Genomic DNA, 13,914 nt, shown 5'->3' on the forward strand with positions numbered 1-13,914 from the left:
AGAGCTCTCTCTTCTCTGAGCACCATAGAAACATTTAGCCATACGAGTGCTAACTGATCTTATCTTGTCTTCTGTAGCATTCTTAACAAATTGAGCACTGTGACAGAGGAGGCTGACATCTCAGCATGTGGCTTTGAATCTAGGACACCAGTTTTCATACAGCAATCAGACCAGCAAGCTTCAGTGCAATTTGGTGAGAGCTGACTCCTGGTTCCAGGACACAGCAACTTTTTTTCTTGAGCCACCAGCCACTCTCCATCCTCATTCTCTCTGTAGAAACTTTATTAGGGTCTATCTGAAATGGATTTGCTCAGTTTTCCTTCTCATCACTTCAAAATTTAATGTGTATTTTCCCCCTCTCGCTCCTATTTGAGAAGAACTTGTGCTAATTCTTGTCCAAGACAAATTGCTGGTACACTTGCTCATCGTGGCCACTCATATGCTCTGAGATCCTGTGTTTTTCATTATGCAGAAATTCTTGTTTATTCTCTTAAAATATTGGCTTCTTTTCTTAGCACCCAATCAAGTTGAAGTATCCTCCATTAAAAATAGGAATAAAAATCTTGATACTTTTTCCTCAAGTAACTACCAAACCATTCCAGACGGAAAATAAGTAAGTTAGAATAAGGACTTTTCAACCAGATTGCCTATAGTTTATTTTATTAAAAAAAAAAAAAGTCTCGGAGTCTTTTATTACTCTTATTTACTTACTTTAATTTTTTTTAAAGAAAGCTTTTTATTTCTAAGTAATCTCTATACCCAATATGGGTCTTGAACTTATAGTGCTGAGATCAAGAGTCACAGTGCTCTATCAACTGAGCCAGCCAGGTGCCTCAGAATGCCTGTAGTTTAAATACCAGTTCTGTTGTTGCTAACTGTGGTTTTGGACAACTTACTTAACTACTCTTTGCCTCAGTTTCCTCCTCTGTAAAAATAGAGATACTAGTGACTATGTCATCATGTAAAGTTGAGGGTTAAAGCAGTTCATTTTTTAAAAAGATTTTATTTATTTATTTGACAGAGAAAGAGAGAGCGCACAGGTAGGCAGAACAGCAGACAAAGGAGAGGGAGAAGCAGGTTCCCCACTGAGCAGGGAGTCTGACCTGGGACTTGATCCCAGGACCCTGGGATCATGACCTGAGCTGAAAACATTAACCAACTGAGCCACAGAGGTGCCCTAAGTCAATTCATTTTTGTGAACTACTTAGGACAGTGCCTGACACATTACAAATGCTATAGCAGTGTCTATTCATTAATTTTACTATCATTTATAGTAAAATTAGCTATTACTGGGGCACCTGTGGCTCAGTCAGTTAAGCATCTGCCTTCAGCTCCAGTCACAATCCCAGGATTCTGGGATGAAGCCCTGAATTGTGCTCCCTGCTCAGCGGGGAATCTGCTTCTCTTTCTCTCTGCCTGTTGCTCCCCCTGTTCATGCTCTCTCCCTGTCAAATAAATAAAAATAAATAAAAAATATATTTTAAATTAGCTATTATTATATCTTTCATTTCCTTGGTCCTATTCCTTCTTAGAACTACCATCCAATCTGTCCATTGTCTTTCATCACCAAACTTCTCAGAAGGGTGGTTAACACTGCAGACTCTCCATTAATTGCCCCTGTTACCTCCTGTCTCTTTTGTTCCTCAACCCACTACTGAAACCACCCTCTGCAAACTTGCTAGGGGCCTATTAAGCTACCAGCACAAAGTCTCTTTTCATTTCATTTGACTTCAAATATCTGACTCTGAATTTCTTCTTCCCTTTGGTTTTCCTGCTAATCCCACTTCTCCCCAGCCATCTCCTCTCCACATACTCCATGTAGACTTTAATGTAGACCTTCCCAAGGGTTCTTCTTGGCCTCTTCTCATGCTACACCCTCTCCCTGGAGGTGTAATCTTGTCTTCAATTATTGCCTGCATGCCATTGAGTTGCACACCTATTAGGCCTGACATTTTCCCCTGAGCACCAGCCCAAAAATCTGACTGGCCCAACAGGTATCCTATCAGATAATCCATTACAACATGTAAACCTTCGCTCTCTCATGTATCTTTTCAAGTCTCTGTTTTGGCACTCAGTCACAAAAGCTAGAAACTAAGTCTTTGTTATTCTCTACCCATATATGCCTTTGCATTTTACAAATCAGTTGTCACATCCCTTAGTTTATTTGCTTCTTACAATGACCGAGAGAACATTATTTGATTAAATGATTCACTAAATCTTCATTTGGATGAATCTTATTTTCCCAGACTGACAAAATATGTCAATCCTTTTTAAAAAGGGTGATATAACTCTTTTTACAAAGGAAAAAAATGAGGCTCACAGAGATTAAGTAACTTGCCTAAGGTGTTGGAAAAGTCAAATGAGATAGCAGGTGTTGTAGAAGCATCAGGGGCCATAAAGGATCATATAAATGCAAGGTTTTCATAATTACTAATAAATTTTTAAGTTTCTGGTGATACAACAAATTTGGCAAATGTCATAAGAGAAGTGCTGTGTTTATAGAAATACAGAGGAAATACAGAGGAGAGGGATTTTTTTTTTAATTAACTTTTATTGGTGTTCAATTTACCAACATACAGAAAAACACCCAGTGCTCATCCCGTCAAGTGTCCACCTCAGTGCCCATCACCCATTCCCCTCCAACACCCGCCCTCCTCCCCTTCCACCACCCCTAGTTCGTTTCCCCGAGTTAGGAGTCTTTATGTTCTGTCTCCCTTCCTGATATTTCCCAACATTTCTTTTCCCTTCCTTTATATTCCCTTTCACTATTATTCATATTCCCCAAATGAATGAGAACATACACTGTTTGTCCTCCGATTGACTTATTTCACTCAGCATAATACCCTCCAGTTCCATCCACGTTGAAGCAAATGGTGGGTATTTGTCGTTTCTAATTGCTGAGTAATATTCCATTGTATACATAAACCACATCTTCTTTATCCATTCATCTTTCGATGGACACTGAGGCTCCTTCCACAGTTTGGCTATTGTGGCCATTGCTGATAGAAACATCGGGGTGCAGGTGTCCCGACGTTTCATTGCATCTGAATCTTTGGGGTAAATCCCCAACAGTGCAATTGCTGGGTCGTAGGGCAGGTCTATTTTTAACTCTTTGAGGAACCTGCACACAGTTTTCCAGAGTGGCTGCACCAGTTCACATTCCCACCAACAGTGTAAGAGGGTTCCCTTTTCTCCGCATCCTCTCCAACATTTGTTGTTTCCTGCCTTGTTAATTTTCCCCATTCTCACTGGTGTGAGGTGGTATCTCATTGTGGTTTTGATTTGTATTTCCCTGATGGCAAGTGATGCAGAGCATTTTCTCATGTGCATGTTGGCCATGTCCATGTCTTCCTCTGTGAGATTTCTCTTCATGTCTTTTGCCCATTTCATGATTGGATTGTTTGTTTCTTTGCTGTTGAGTTTAATAAGTTCTTTATAGATTTTGGAAACGAGCCCTTTATCTGATATGTCATTTGCAAATATCTTCTCCCATTCTGTAGGTTGTCTTTTAGTTTTGTTGACTGTATCCTTTGCTGTGCAAAAGCTTTTTATCTTGATGAAGTCCCAATAGTTCATTTTTGCTTTTGTTTCTTTTGCCTTTGTGGATGTATCTTGCAAGAAGTTACTGTGGCCAAGTTCAAAAAGGGTGTTGCCTGTGTGAGGAGAGGGATATTAATTTAGCTAGGGATCATGAAGGTCTTGGGAGAAGAATAGAATTTTAAAAGATGAACCACCTTCTCCATCTCTCATTCTTGTCCTGCATCTTTGCATTTGTCCTGTGAACTTGAATGATCTTTTCTTAGTGCTTCCATGTAATGGTTGGAAGTTTCCTCCAATTGTGACAGACAGAGGAGAAGCACCTTTTATAATGACATTTGGGTACAAAGTCAAAAGGTCACCTTCTTCAGGGGCAATAAGAAGCCATTCAAGACTCTGACAAAAGCTCACACCACACTACCTGCCATATGGGCAGCAAAGAACAGGGGAGAGTGTAGACCAATGAACTGCACAAGGCTCAATGACATTTGGGCAAAGCCAAAGTAAGTGTTTCCAAATTGTGAAATCAGAACCAACAATGAATTGCCCAATGGATGCTATGATGATAATTAGCTCAGGCTCAGGTTCCTGAAGTATGCTGTTTGGGAATCACCTTGCATGCTGCAGCTTATGCGGTATAAAATGTGTCTTATAGATATCTGGGGATATATTTTTAGGAAGCCCATGGCTATTAAACTGGCCATCTTTGAGAAAAGAAGGAATAGAATAGAGCCTTTTAGTCCACTGATGTCAAATCACTTTATTTCCCATAAGTCCAAGTTGAGATTTAGTCAGATTGGGCTAAAACAGTTTCTTGCAGACTTCTTGGGGTACAATAAGCCAGAATATTGTCCAACTTCAGGAATAAGAAGGTAGCTCAGACAACTTCTCTGTTCTGCAGCAGCCATTACCTACATCTAAAAAGGTCAGCCATTCTTCTGAAGCTCAGTGTCCCCAAAGCTACCCCATTACTATCACAATGGTGCACACGATATATATAGCTTCAATTATGACTCTTTAATGGAGATAGCAAAACAGAGGACTTAACTCTCTATCAAAATAATTCTGTGAAGAATGCACAAGTTAGATTTCAGTTTGATGGTCTTCTGAATGACCAGAGGCAAAGTCTAGCAGTAGCCAACTTGGGTGAGCCTGGAGGGGATGCGCTCACAGACTCAGTCTCTGCCTCCTATTTCCCCAGGTTCCACACTATCACTAACCATGCTTAACCATTATTTGACTGATTGAGTCAGTCTTAATTTGCAAGTCTCTTTTCCCCAGACTGGCAAAATGGACTTATTGCCAATTCTTTAAAGAACTGTTGTGAATATTAATGAGATTTTCCTTGTACAGGGTTTGGGTTCCTGCTCTAAGTAGAATGCTGAACAGAGTATGGTCATTATTTAACCCAGCTGACATTTCCTTTCATAGTTAACTCATGAGCAGTGATATCATGAGAACTAGGCCTGAAACTGGAACAGCTATGAGCTATCCAGCCCTAAAAGTCAGTGGGTGCTCCTTTACCTAAAAATGCAATCACAGACATAGATCTTGCCCATATGCCCTCATAGTTATGAATAAGCCATGTCACATTTAAGTTCAGAGCACTAAAAGTTCTGGTTCCCAGTGGGCAGGAGAGAGGCCATCAGATGGTACCCAGGCAGTGACCTAGCCCAGGAAGCTCTGTCCCAAGACAGTGGAAAAGACTAGAAGGAATAGAGCTGATCCCAGCTCCCCAGGAATTTCACAGTCTGTTGAAGATATAAGAAAGCTTTGTTGCACAAATTGCAGTGTTTCAATTGAAATGTGTGGAGAAGCCTCTTCAAGGTCCCTATATTTGCCATGTGGGTTGTAGTAGATATAAGGCACAGGGAGTGGAGAGCGAGAACTGAGTCATTAAAAGGGAATAATTCATTTGGGTCTCTGGGCTTCTGGCCTTAAAGATCCAGTCTTTTTGTGTAGGGCCTGCTGATGTCAGGTGTCCCACATTACCTGCTTCCTTGAGCCCTAACTCCCCCTCACCCCAACTCCAAGGAACACTAACCTGGAACCCAGCAGGGTCAGAAGAAACTCCTAAAACTTCTCCCATGGCAGGGCACCTAGAGAAAGTCAGGGCCAGGTAGAGAGGGCCTCATCTCTGTAGCCAAAGGGGGCTATGAGGGAGGAACCCACAACAAGGTACAGCTAGGAAACGATAGATACTTATCTAAAACTTTTTTTACCATTTGCTTCCAGTTGAAAAGAAAAACTTAGCTTATGATATCAAAACTATCATCACTCATAATTGTAGGGAGCATAACTGACCAATAACCCCAACTGCTGACCCTCTTGATTCCCCATCACATTTATAGCCACACTTCCTACAGGCTGCTGGTGGTCACTGAAAAAGCACAGGAGTACCCATTCCTGCCAGATTTGGGATACTTCCAATAGGTGACTCTGGCTTGAGGACATCCCATCAGCTTGGCCAAACCTTTCTTGGAACTGTGCTGCGGTCCTGTTGTCAGATCTGTATCATGGCCTGAAAGCTCTCCTGAAAAGCTCTCCTGCACCTCCCCCTTTATCCTTCATAGGCATTGACCCCAATAAATTTCTTACACCTATAATTCATTCTTGGATCTGCTTCTAAGAGGACCTGAGCTAGCACAATCATTAATAGCAGCAATACACTCTTCTCATTAACAAGAAAGATCTATTGCATTCTCTGTGGAGGTTACTATATCAAGGCTAAGAGACAGAGGAAGCATACGAAGAGATATAGGCAACAGTCCCTACTGGAATAGGTAACATGAGTCCCATAGATACAATAGTGAACAATAAAAAGAAGTATATGCTTCTAATATGATACAGAAATCATTTATTTATATGATGGTTTCCCTGTCTATATCTCAGTGGGACCAGTGTTACATAAACTGTTAGCCAAGATTCATTAGGAAGCTGTAAAATTATAGCAATGGGTCACAACCAGCATCATTTAGAACAAAATAGAAGCTGTTAGAAGGCAGCATACATAGATACTGTATTGTGAAATGTATGTGTGTGTACAGACACAAATATATGATTGTGTGATGGATTATGATGTAAAATATATCCCTTACATCAAGAAATTTTCAAAGTGACTAAAGGAAACCATGAGTTTCTGAGGACAGTGGCAGTGTCCTTTTTTAAGGCTATATCCCCAGTGCCTAGGAGCATTACCTGACTGTATGTAGAGACTCAATAAATATTTGTTGATTGTGTGTGCTTTTGACGGCTGATTTTATATATCAGCTTGGCTGGACTAAGGGATGTCATATTATTGGTAAAACATTTCTGGGTATATCTGTGAAGCTATTTCTAAAAGTTTTTAGCATTTGAATTGGTAGATTGAGTAAAGATCTCCATCATTAGAGTGGTTGGGTATCATCCAATCCATTGAGAGCTTGAATAAACTAAAGGGTTGGAAGAGCTGTGAATTGGTCTCTGCTTGAGCCAGGACATCCATTTTCTCCTGCCCTCAGACATTGGCACCTATGAGTCTTGGGCCTTCATATTCAGAACTGAACTTTCATTATCAGCTCCTTTGGTTGACAGGTCTTTGGGTTTGGACTAGAACTCCACCACTGGCTTTCCAGCTTGTAGACTGTAGGCTTCCTACATCTTTGTAGTCACATGAACCAGTCCCTCATAATAAATCCCTTTCTATGTATCTATGTATATCCTGCTGTTGCTGTTTCTCTAGAGAAGCCTGACTAACATGGTGCTGAATAAGAAGAAGAGAGGGTCACTTAACAGAGGAGAGGAAACCTGAGTTAGACCTTGGGGGAAGAGGTTTAGAAAAATGGAGAGGAATAAAAAGAAAATGAAAAAAAAAAAAAAAGAAAGAAAATGCAAGAGGCATGATGTGAGCAGATCAAGATGCCCATGATATGTTGAATAAGCCAGTTAGATTGGCTTAATATCCATCAGCATGGAAAGAAATCAAGGAGGAAGATGAATTTGGCCATTAATTGATGTCAGGTGGCCAACACACTTCTAAGCATGTTTTTTTTTTTTTTTTAGTAATAAGGTAATAATGATAACAAAATCATACTTCCAGAACTTATAAAAGTCATCTTTCAAAGGCCTCAAAGCATATTAACATGCTGCATTATTTATTTTTTGGTAATTCTTTGAGGCAGGTTCAAGGGAAGCTATCATCATCTCTATTATATGCATAGGGAAACCAAAATGGAGTGAGTCTCTTAATTCCACCTCCCTATTGTGAACCACCTGGAGTTCTTGATCTGAAATGCAGTATTCCATGTCCTCTATCTCTTCTAGAGCCAATCCTTGTTGTTCAGGTGTGTTCCAATTCCCATTCTATATTAATCTGTAGAAGTCTTTAACTTCCAGGAAACTAACTAGATTTCAAACTACTTTTTACCTTCTTGCCTGGTTGACTTAATTTGACTGAACCTACCCATAGGACATTTTAATAAGTTTAAGCTCATCCTTCCAAGTGGTATCTAGGTCAAAGGTATCAACAAGAAGAGACACTGGCCATACTAATGGTTTCTGCAGTAGCTGAACTGTGGATACTTTTTTCTTCTTCCAGCTCTCCCAGATGCAAGGACTTCCTTCTACCTCTGGAGTTGAATGAACTTATAGGCTGCTCTGGTATTAGAAAGTGGGTCATACCTCTTAGAGAAACCTCTGAAGATTGTATCAGAGCCCTGCTCCTCTTTTATGACACCTACATTGACCAACATAGGAAGAAATGGAAAACTGAAAGAAACACCCTTGTCTCTAAAACCTAAGGCCTGGGCACCTGGCTTAGTCAGTTAAGCATCTGTTTTTGGCTCAGGTTATGATGTCAGAGTCCTGGGAGCAAGTCCTACATCAGGCTCCCTGGTCAGCAAAGAGTCTGCTTCTCCATCTATACTTCCTCACACTCATGCTAGTTGATGTACTCTCCCTCTCTCACACACACAAAAATAAATAAAATCTTAAAGCCTAAGGCCAAATGAGATGGTCTTTACAGCCATGGAACAATCTGGTATTTAGATGGGGGAGCAGTGGTGGTGCTGCGGTGCCAAGGCTCTGTGGCAACTTCAAGGGTTGGAGGGAAGCATAGCCCTTCCCTTCCTCACTATTCTCCCACTGCCCTATGTATATTCCAAGATCCAGACATACAGAACAACTTACAATTTCCTAAAGTGTCTTTTTTTTCTTCTGGGCTTTGGTACATGCTAACAGTCTATCTTCCTAGAATGCCTTCTCCTGCCTGATGTCCTGCTACTTATCCTCTGGGCTCAGCTTGTTATCAGTCCCTCTCTTCCTATGAGTCTTCTTCCTCATCACCATCCCCAATAATGCTTTTATAGTACCTTCTCCCTATCCTCATATCCCACATGTGATATTGTAATTGTTAATTTTCTTGGTAGCCCCCAAGATGTTGATGACAATGATAATATAGATATCATCTATTGAATGCTTACTATGTTTCACAGTAATACTTTATGTCATTAATTATCACACCAACCTTGTGAAGTAGTGTTATTCTTATTTGTAAGTATGAAAACAAAGCTCAGAAAGGCTTTATCTATATTTATGCAGTTAATAAGAGGCAGGGTTGGGATTAGAACACAGTTCTAAAAACAAACAAACAAACAAACAAAAAATCCACAGTTCTACTGACTCTAAGTCTTATTTTCCATCACTATACCACAATTTTCACCACTACTCATGCAGCTTCTCACTGGACTGTGCACAATTTGAAAGCATGGGTCACAACTTTCACCTGTATCCTGTGTCTAGCACAGCACCTGGAATGAAGTAGTTCCTAGATGCTGTTAAAAAACAAAGATTCAACTGAGTTATTTTATTTTATTTTTTATTTTACTTTATTATTTTATTTTCCAACTGAGTAATTTTTTCATTTTTAAAATTTTTTTAGTAATTTTGTTTTAAAGATTTTATTTGCTTATTCATGAGAATAAACAGAGAGGAGAAAGAGAGAGAGACAGAGAGACAGAGACACAGGCAGAAGGAGAAGCAAGCTCCATGCAGGGAACCCAATGTGGGACTCGATCCCGGGTCTCCAGGATCACGCCTTGGGCTGAAGGCGACGCTAAACTGCTGAGCCACCCAGGCTGCCCTCCAACTGAGTAATTTTAAAGATCAAATTGGTTTTTTTTCAACAATTTATGAACCAGGAAGCATCCTTAGCAATAGGAAAAAGTTCTACAAAGCTGTAGAAAAGAAAAAACTTTTAAAGGCAGAAATGGGGTTGGAAATGGAAATTATTAGCAAACAATGCATTATTTTAGGCAAAGTTGCCTTCCTACAGGAAAAGACAGGATCCACTGGGTAAATTATCTCATTAGTGTTGACCAGGCCATTCCATGTTGACTGAATAAAGGTTACATTTGAGGTGAGGGGGATGAGTTGAAACAGTAATTAAGTAGGTACTGAGTCTTGGTTTGCAAACATGGGATTTAGCAGAAGTGACTCCATTTTGGGCATGTTGTCTCCTTTGTAACAGTACTCAGTAATGTGTTTGATAAATCGATGAATGAATGGCAATGAATTGTCACTGTAGGCAGCCTTAGCTAAGTCCTGGTAATCTCAATATATATTTCCTGGCCTTGGATACTCATTTTGGAAGATCAGTTAAGTTTGAAGTAAAACCATACTTCAAGAACAGCAGCAAGATAATATTTTGTAACATGGCTATGACTATATTAGACATGATTGGACTGGGTTGAGTTACTGGGATAGATAGTTACATAAAGGAGCTCATGCATGCAGTGATGAAATGGATATAAATAAATTGTGTTTACCCCTAAAACTCCCACAAAGAGCTTAACAAAGTTTAACATTCTGCTGAGGCAAGACCTTGGTCTTATTTGCACAACAAGCAAGTGGTCCCCAGTACAAGCTAACCTCAGCCAGGCAGGCTGTTTGGAAAGCAGTTTGGGGATCAAAACAAGTTTGATGCAGTTTCTCTATTTCAGTAGGAAGGAACAGGGGTCACTTTCTTCAAAGAACCTGCAAAGAGGCCTAGAAAAGCTTTGTCCACATTTATATAGTTATTAACAGTCAGTATCAGGATTAGAACACAAGTCTGATTTTTTTCACTACTTTATGCACTCACCTCTGGTTAAACCATCCCTCACCCCCAGAAGATTAGTGGCAGTGTCTAGACTAGAATCTATCAGCACCACCAAGTTCTTCTTGCCTCTTACACAATAGTTCTCCTCTGCAGAGAGCAGAACTCAAGGAACAAGATCTTTGAGCTTCTTTGTTGAATATTCAAATAAGAGATTGTTTCTTCCTGTTCCTTGGGGAAATTCTTCCTTTTATTTTTTTTTAAGATTCCATTTATTTATTCATGAGAGAAACACAAAGAGAGAGAGGCAGAGACACAGGTAGAGAGAGAAGCAGGCTCCATGCAGGGAGCCTGACGTAGGACTCCATCCTGGGTCTCCAGGATCACGCCCTGGGCCAAAGGTGGCACTAAACCACTGAGCCACCAGGGTTGCCCCGAAATTCTTCCTATATGAGAAAAATATACCTTTGTTGATTCTTCACAAAATTTGAATTTCCCATCCTGGCTGGGTCCCAAGCCTCCTTTTAGCACTGACCTCCATCAAAATTAAGTACAAATAGGGATGCCTGGGTGGCTCAGTGGTTGGGTGCCTGCCTTCAGCTCAGGTCGTGATCCTGAGATCTGGGATGGAGTGCAGCATCAGGCTCCCTGCGGGGAGCCTGCTTCTCCCTCTGCCTGTGTCTCTCCCTCTCTCTCTCTCAGTCTATGGTCTCTCATGAATAAATAAATAAATCTTTTTAAAAAATTAATTACAAATAGGTCCTAACAAAACTCACAAAAATGCAATATTCCCCACTTGGGTAAAATAAGAGGTGGCGTACTAACAAAAACTGCCCAATTCTTCTTGAACGGAAAATACACACCAATCTCAGAGCAAACCAATTGCTATGGTGCTTCTTCTCTTTCCAGTCTTTTCTATAGGCAGGATACTTCCCTTTGTGCTCTTTGGCTTTAGATAAATTACATGTTTACTAGGCATAGCTGAGCCTAAGTGTATTTATGACCATGGTCTTTGTTAGAGATTGAATCCTTCTTAGTGTTCTAGTCTATTGCCACCTAAATTTGGCATTATGTCTCTCTTAGATTTTCCTTACTGAATTATAATAATCTTACATATGGGCTCCAAGATTACATATGTGAAAACCCCAAGCTTGTAAATTACTTAGGTAGTTAACTAGTGGATCTGAGAGTGAATGTCTATAGAAGATAACTAAAATACTTCATCCATTCATTCAACATTTATTGAATATATAGTATTGCCAGGCAGAGTGCTAAGGGGATGAGAATATAGATAAATAAAGCATTTCTCTGCCCCTAAGGGGTTATAGCCTACTGGAGACATTAGTACAATTTTTACTTTAAAAATCATTTGGGGGATCCCTGGGTGGCGCAGCGGTTTGGCGCCTGCCTTTTGCCCGGGGCGCGATCCTGGAGACCTGGGATCGAATCCCACGTCGGGCTCCCGGTGCATGGAGCCTGCTTCTCCCTCTGCCTATGTCTCTGCTTCTCTCTCTCTCACTGTGTGCCTATCATAAATAAATAAAATTTAAAAAAAAAATCATTTGGTGGTGACCAGGGGCTGAGGAGTGGGGGGAATTAGGGAGATGTTGTTAAAGGGTACAAACCTGCAACTAGTAGATAAGTCCTGGGGATCTATTGCACAGCATGGTGATTATAGACAACAGTGCTGTGTTTTAAACTTCAAAGTTGTTAAAAGTTTGCACCTTAATTGTTGCCACCACAAAAAAAAAAAAAAGAAATAATTATGTGACATGATAGAGGTGTTAGCTAATCTAAGTTTGTAATCATATTGCAATATATAAATTCACCAAATCAATACATTATATATTTTAAACTTACACAATATTATATATCAATTATATTTCAATTTTAAAAGTCATTTAAAAAATAAAAAGTTATTTGAAGGTGCCTGGGTGGCTCAGTCAGTTAGGCATCTGCTTTTGGCTCAGGTCATGATCCCGGGGTCCTGGGATCGAGTCTTATGTTGGACTCCCTGCTTGGTAGGGAGTCTGCTTCTCCCTGTTCCCCTCCCCTATGATCATGCTCACTCTCTCTCTTTCTCTCTCTCTCTCAAATAAATAAATAAAATCTTAAAAAAATAAAAATAAAGTAAAAAGTCATTTGATTTCATCTCACAACAAAATATGTCCAACCACTGAGGTTGCCTGCTTGGAGGATCAAATTCGTGCTGTGATGTTTGGAAATAAATGCATTTAATTTAATAAAAGAAAATCACCTAAAATTTTAGAGAAAGTACAAAGCAATTACTGAAATACAGAATGAATGCATCAGGTAAGCATTTCTATTTACTTGAAAAAAACTGGTAGAGTTGGTGGCATAGAATCTTGATGGTTTATTTCTGTATTGACAACAGATAGTATTTATGAAGGTACCTTCATATTTGTAAAGGGAAAACATAGCTGTTGTTGTTATAAACTGACCTCTAAAGATCTATGACAGTAGGAATTTCATGTGGTTGAATAGGGGTCTGGAAGCCTGAGCTTATAGCCACTGAAAACAATCTGGTGGAGTTTTCTTGACCTTAAGTTCTAGACTCTTTTGTTTATGAAATGGGGTTCTATCCAATCTACCTACTTCACCAAGTGGTAGAGATGACCAAATAAGATTGATAATTGACAATGTAGATACCATCCTTTCCCTTTACCCAAGGGATGTCCCCATCTCCCACGACCACAGAGAGTATATTCAGAGGAAGGGAAGCAACATGAGGGAGATTGCTCTCCTCTGGTGACTCCCTGTGAAGAGAGAGGAAAGAGAGGCAGGTAATGTGGTTTCACTGGCTCACAGTCCCACTAAGTATGAGTCTCAGTGGTTCTCTAGACTTTGTTACAACAGAAGCAGGCTTTTAAGAAACACTATAGCATATTTCCCTGCTCCTGCCTAGAACATCAAACATGTATATTAAGGGTATATCTCATGAAAGACATTGGCTTCAAAGATGAAAAAGGCATAGTCCCTGCTCCCAAGGAAAATTGCAGAGGGGAAGTGACCCCTAGTAGAAGTTTGAAGGAGAAATAGCTCACAAGACAGACGATAGAGGGGGATCTTTATTAGTTAATTGTATCAGGATGAAGATTAATTCAGAAACTTTAGAAGATATGTTTCAACAAAGCCTGAATAATTATTCCCATCACTTGACAAGATGTATGAGGCTTCATTTCCTATAAAGTGAAACAATAGATCCTCCAGAATAATGGAGCTCCTTGCCCTCTTAGCAGATGCCTTGGATTTCATTCCCAATCTTTGTCAGATGTGAGGTTCTA

At 40.0% G+C, this 13,914-nt stretch overlaps 1 protein-coding gene across 1 annotated transcript in view; it reads left to right on the forward strand.

The window, feature by feature from the left end:
* Nucleotides 1–13,914, forward strand: part of SUCO (SUN domain containing ossification factor) — a 125,386-nt gene that overhangs the window by 5,534 nt on the left and 105,938 nt on the right. Inside the window, exon 4 of the mRNA XM_041749647.1 lies at nucleotides 78–193. Within this exon, the coding sequence (XP_041605581.1) occupies nucleotides 78–193 (116 nt within the window). The remainder of the gene's footprint in view (nucleotides 1–77; nucleotides 194–13,914) is intronic.

The sequence above is a fragment of the Vulpes lagopus genome, chromosome 1 (genome assembly GCF_018345385.1).
Source record: "Vulpes lagopus strain Blue_001 chromosome 1, ASM1834538v1, whole genome shotgun sequence".
Lineage (NCBI taxonomy): Eukaryota > Metazoa > Chordata > Mammalia > Carnivora > Canidae > Vulpes > Vulpes lagopus.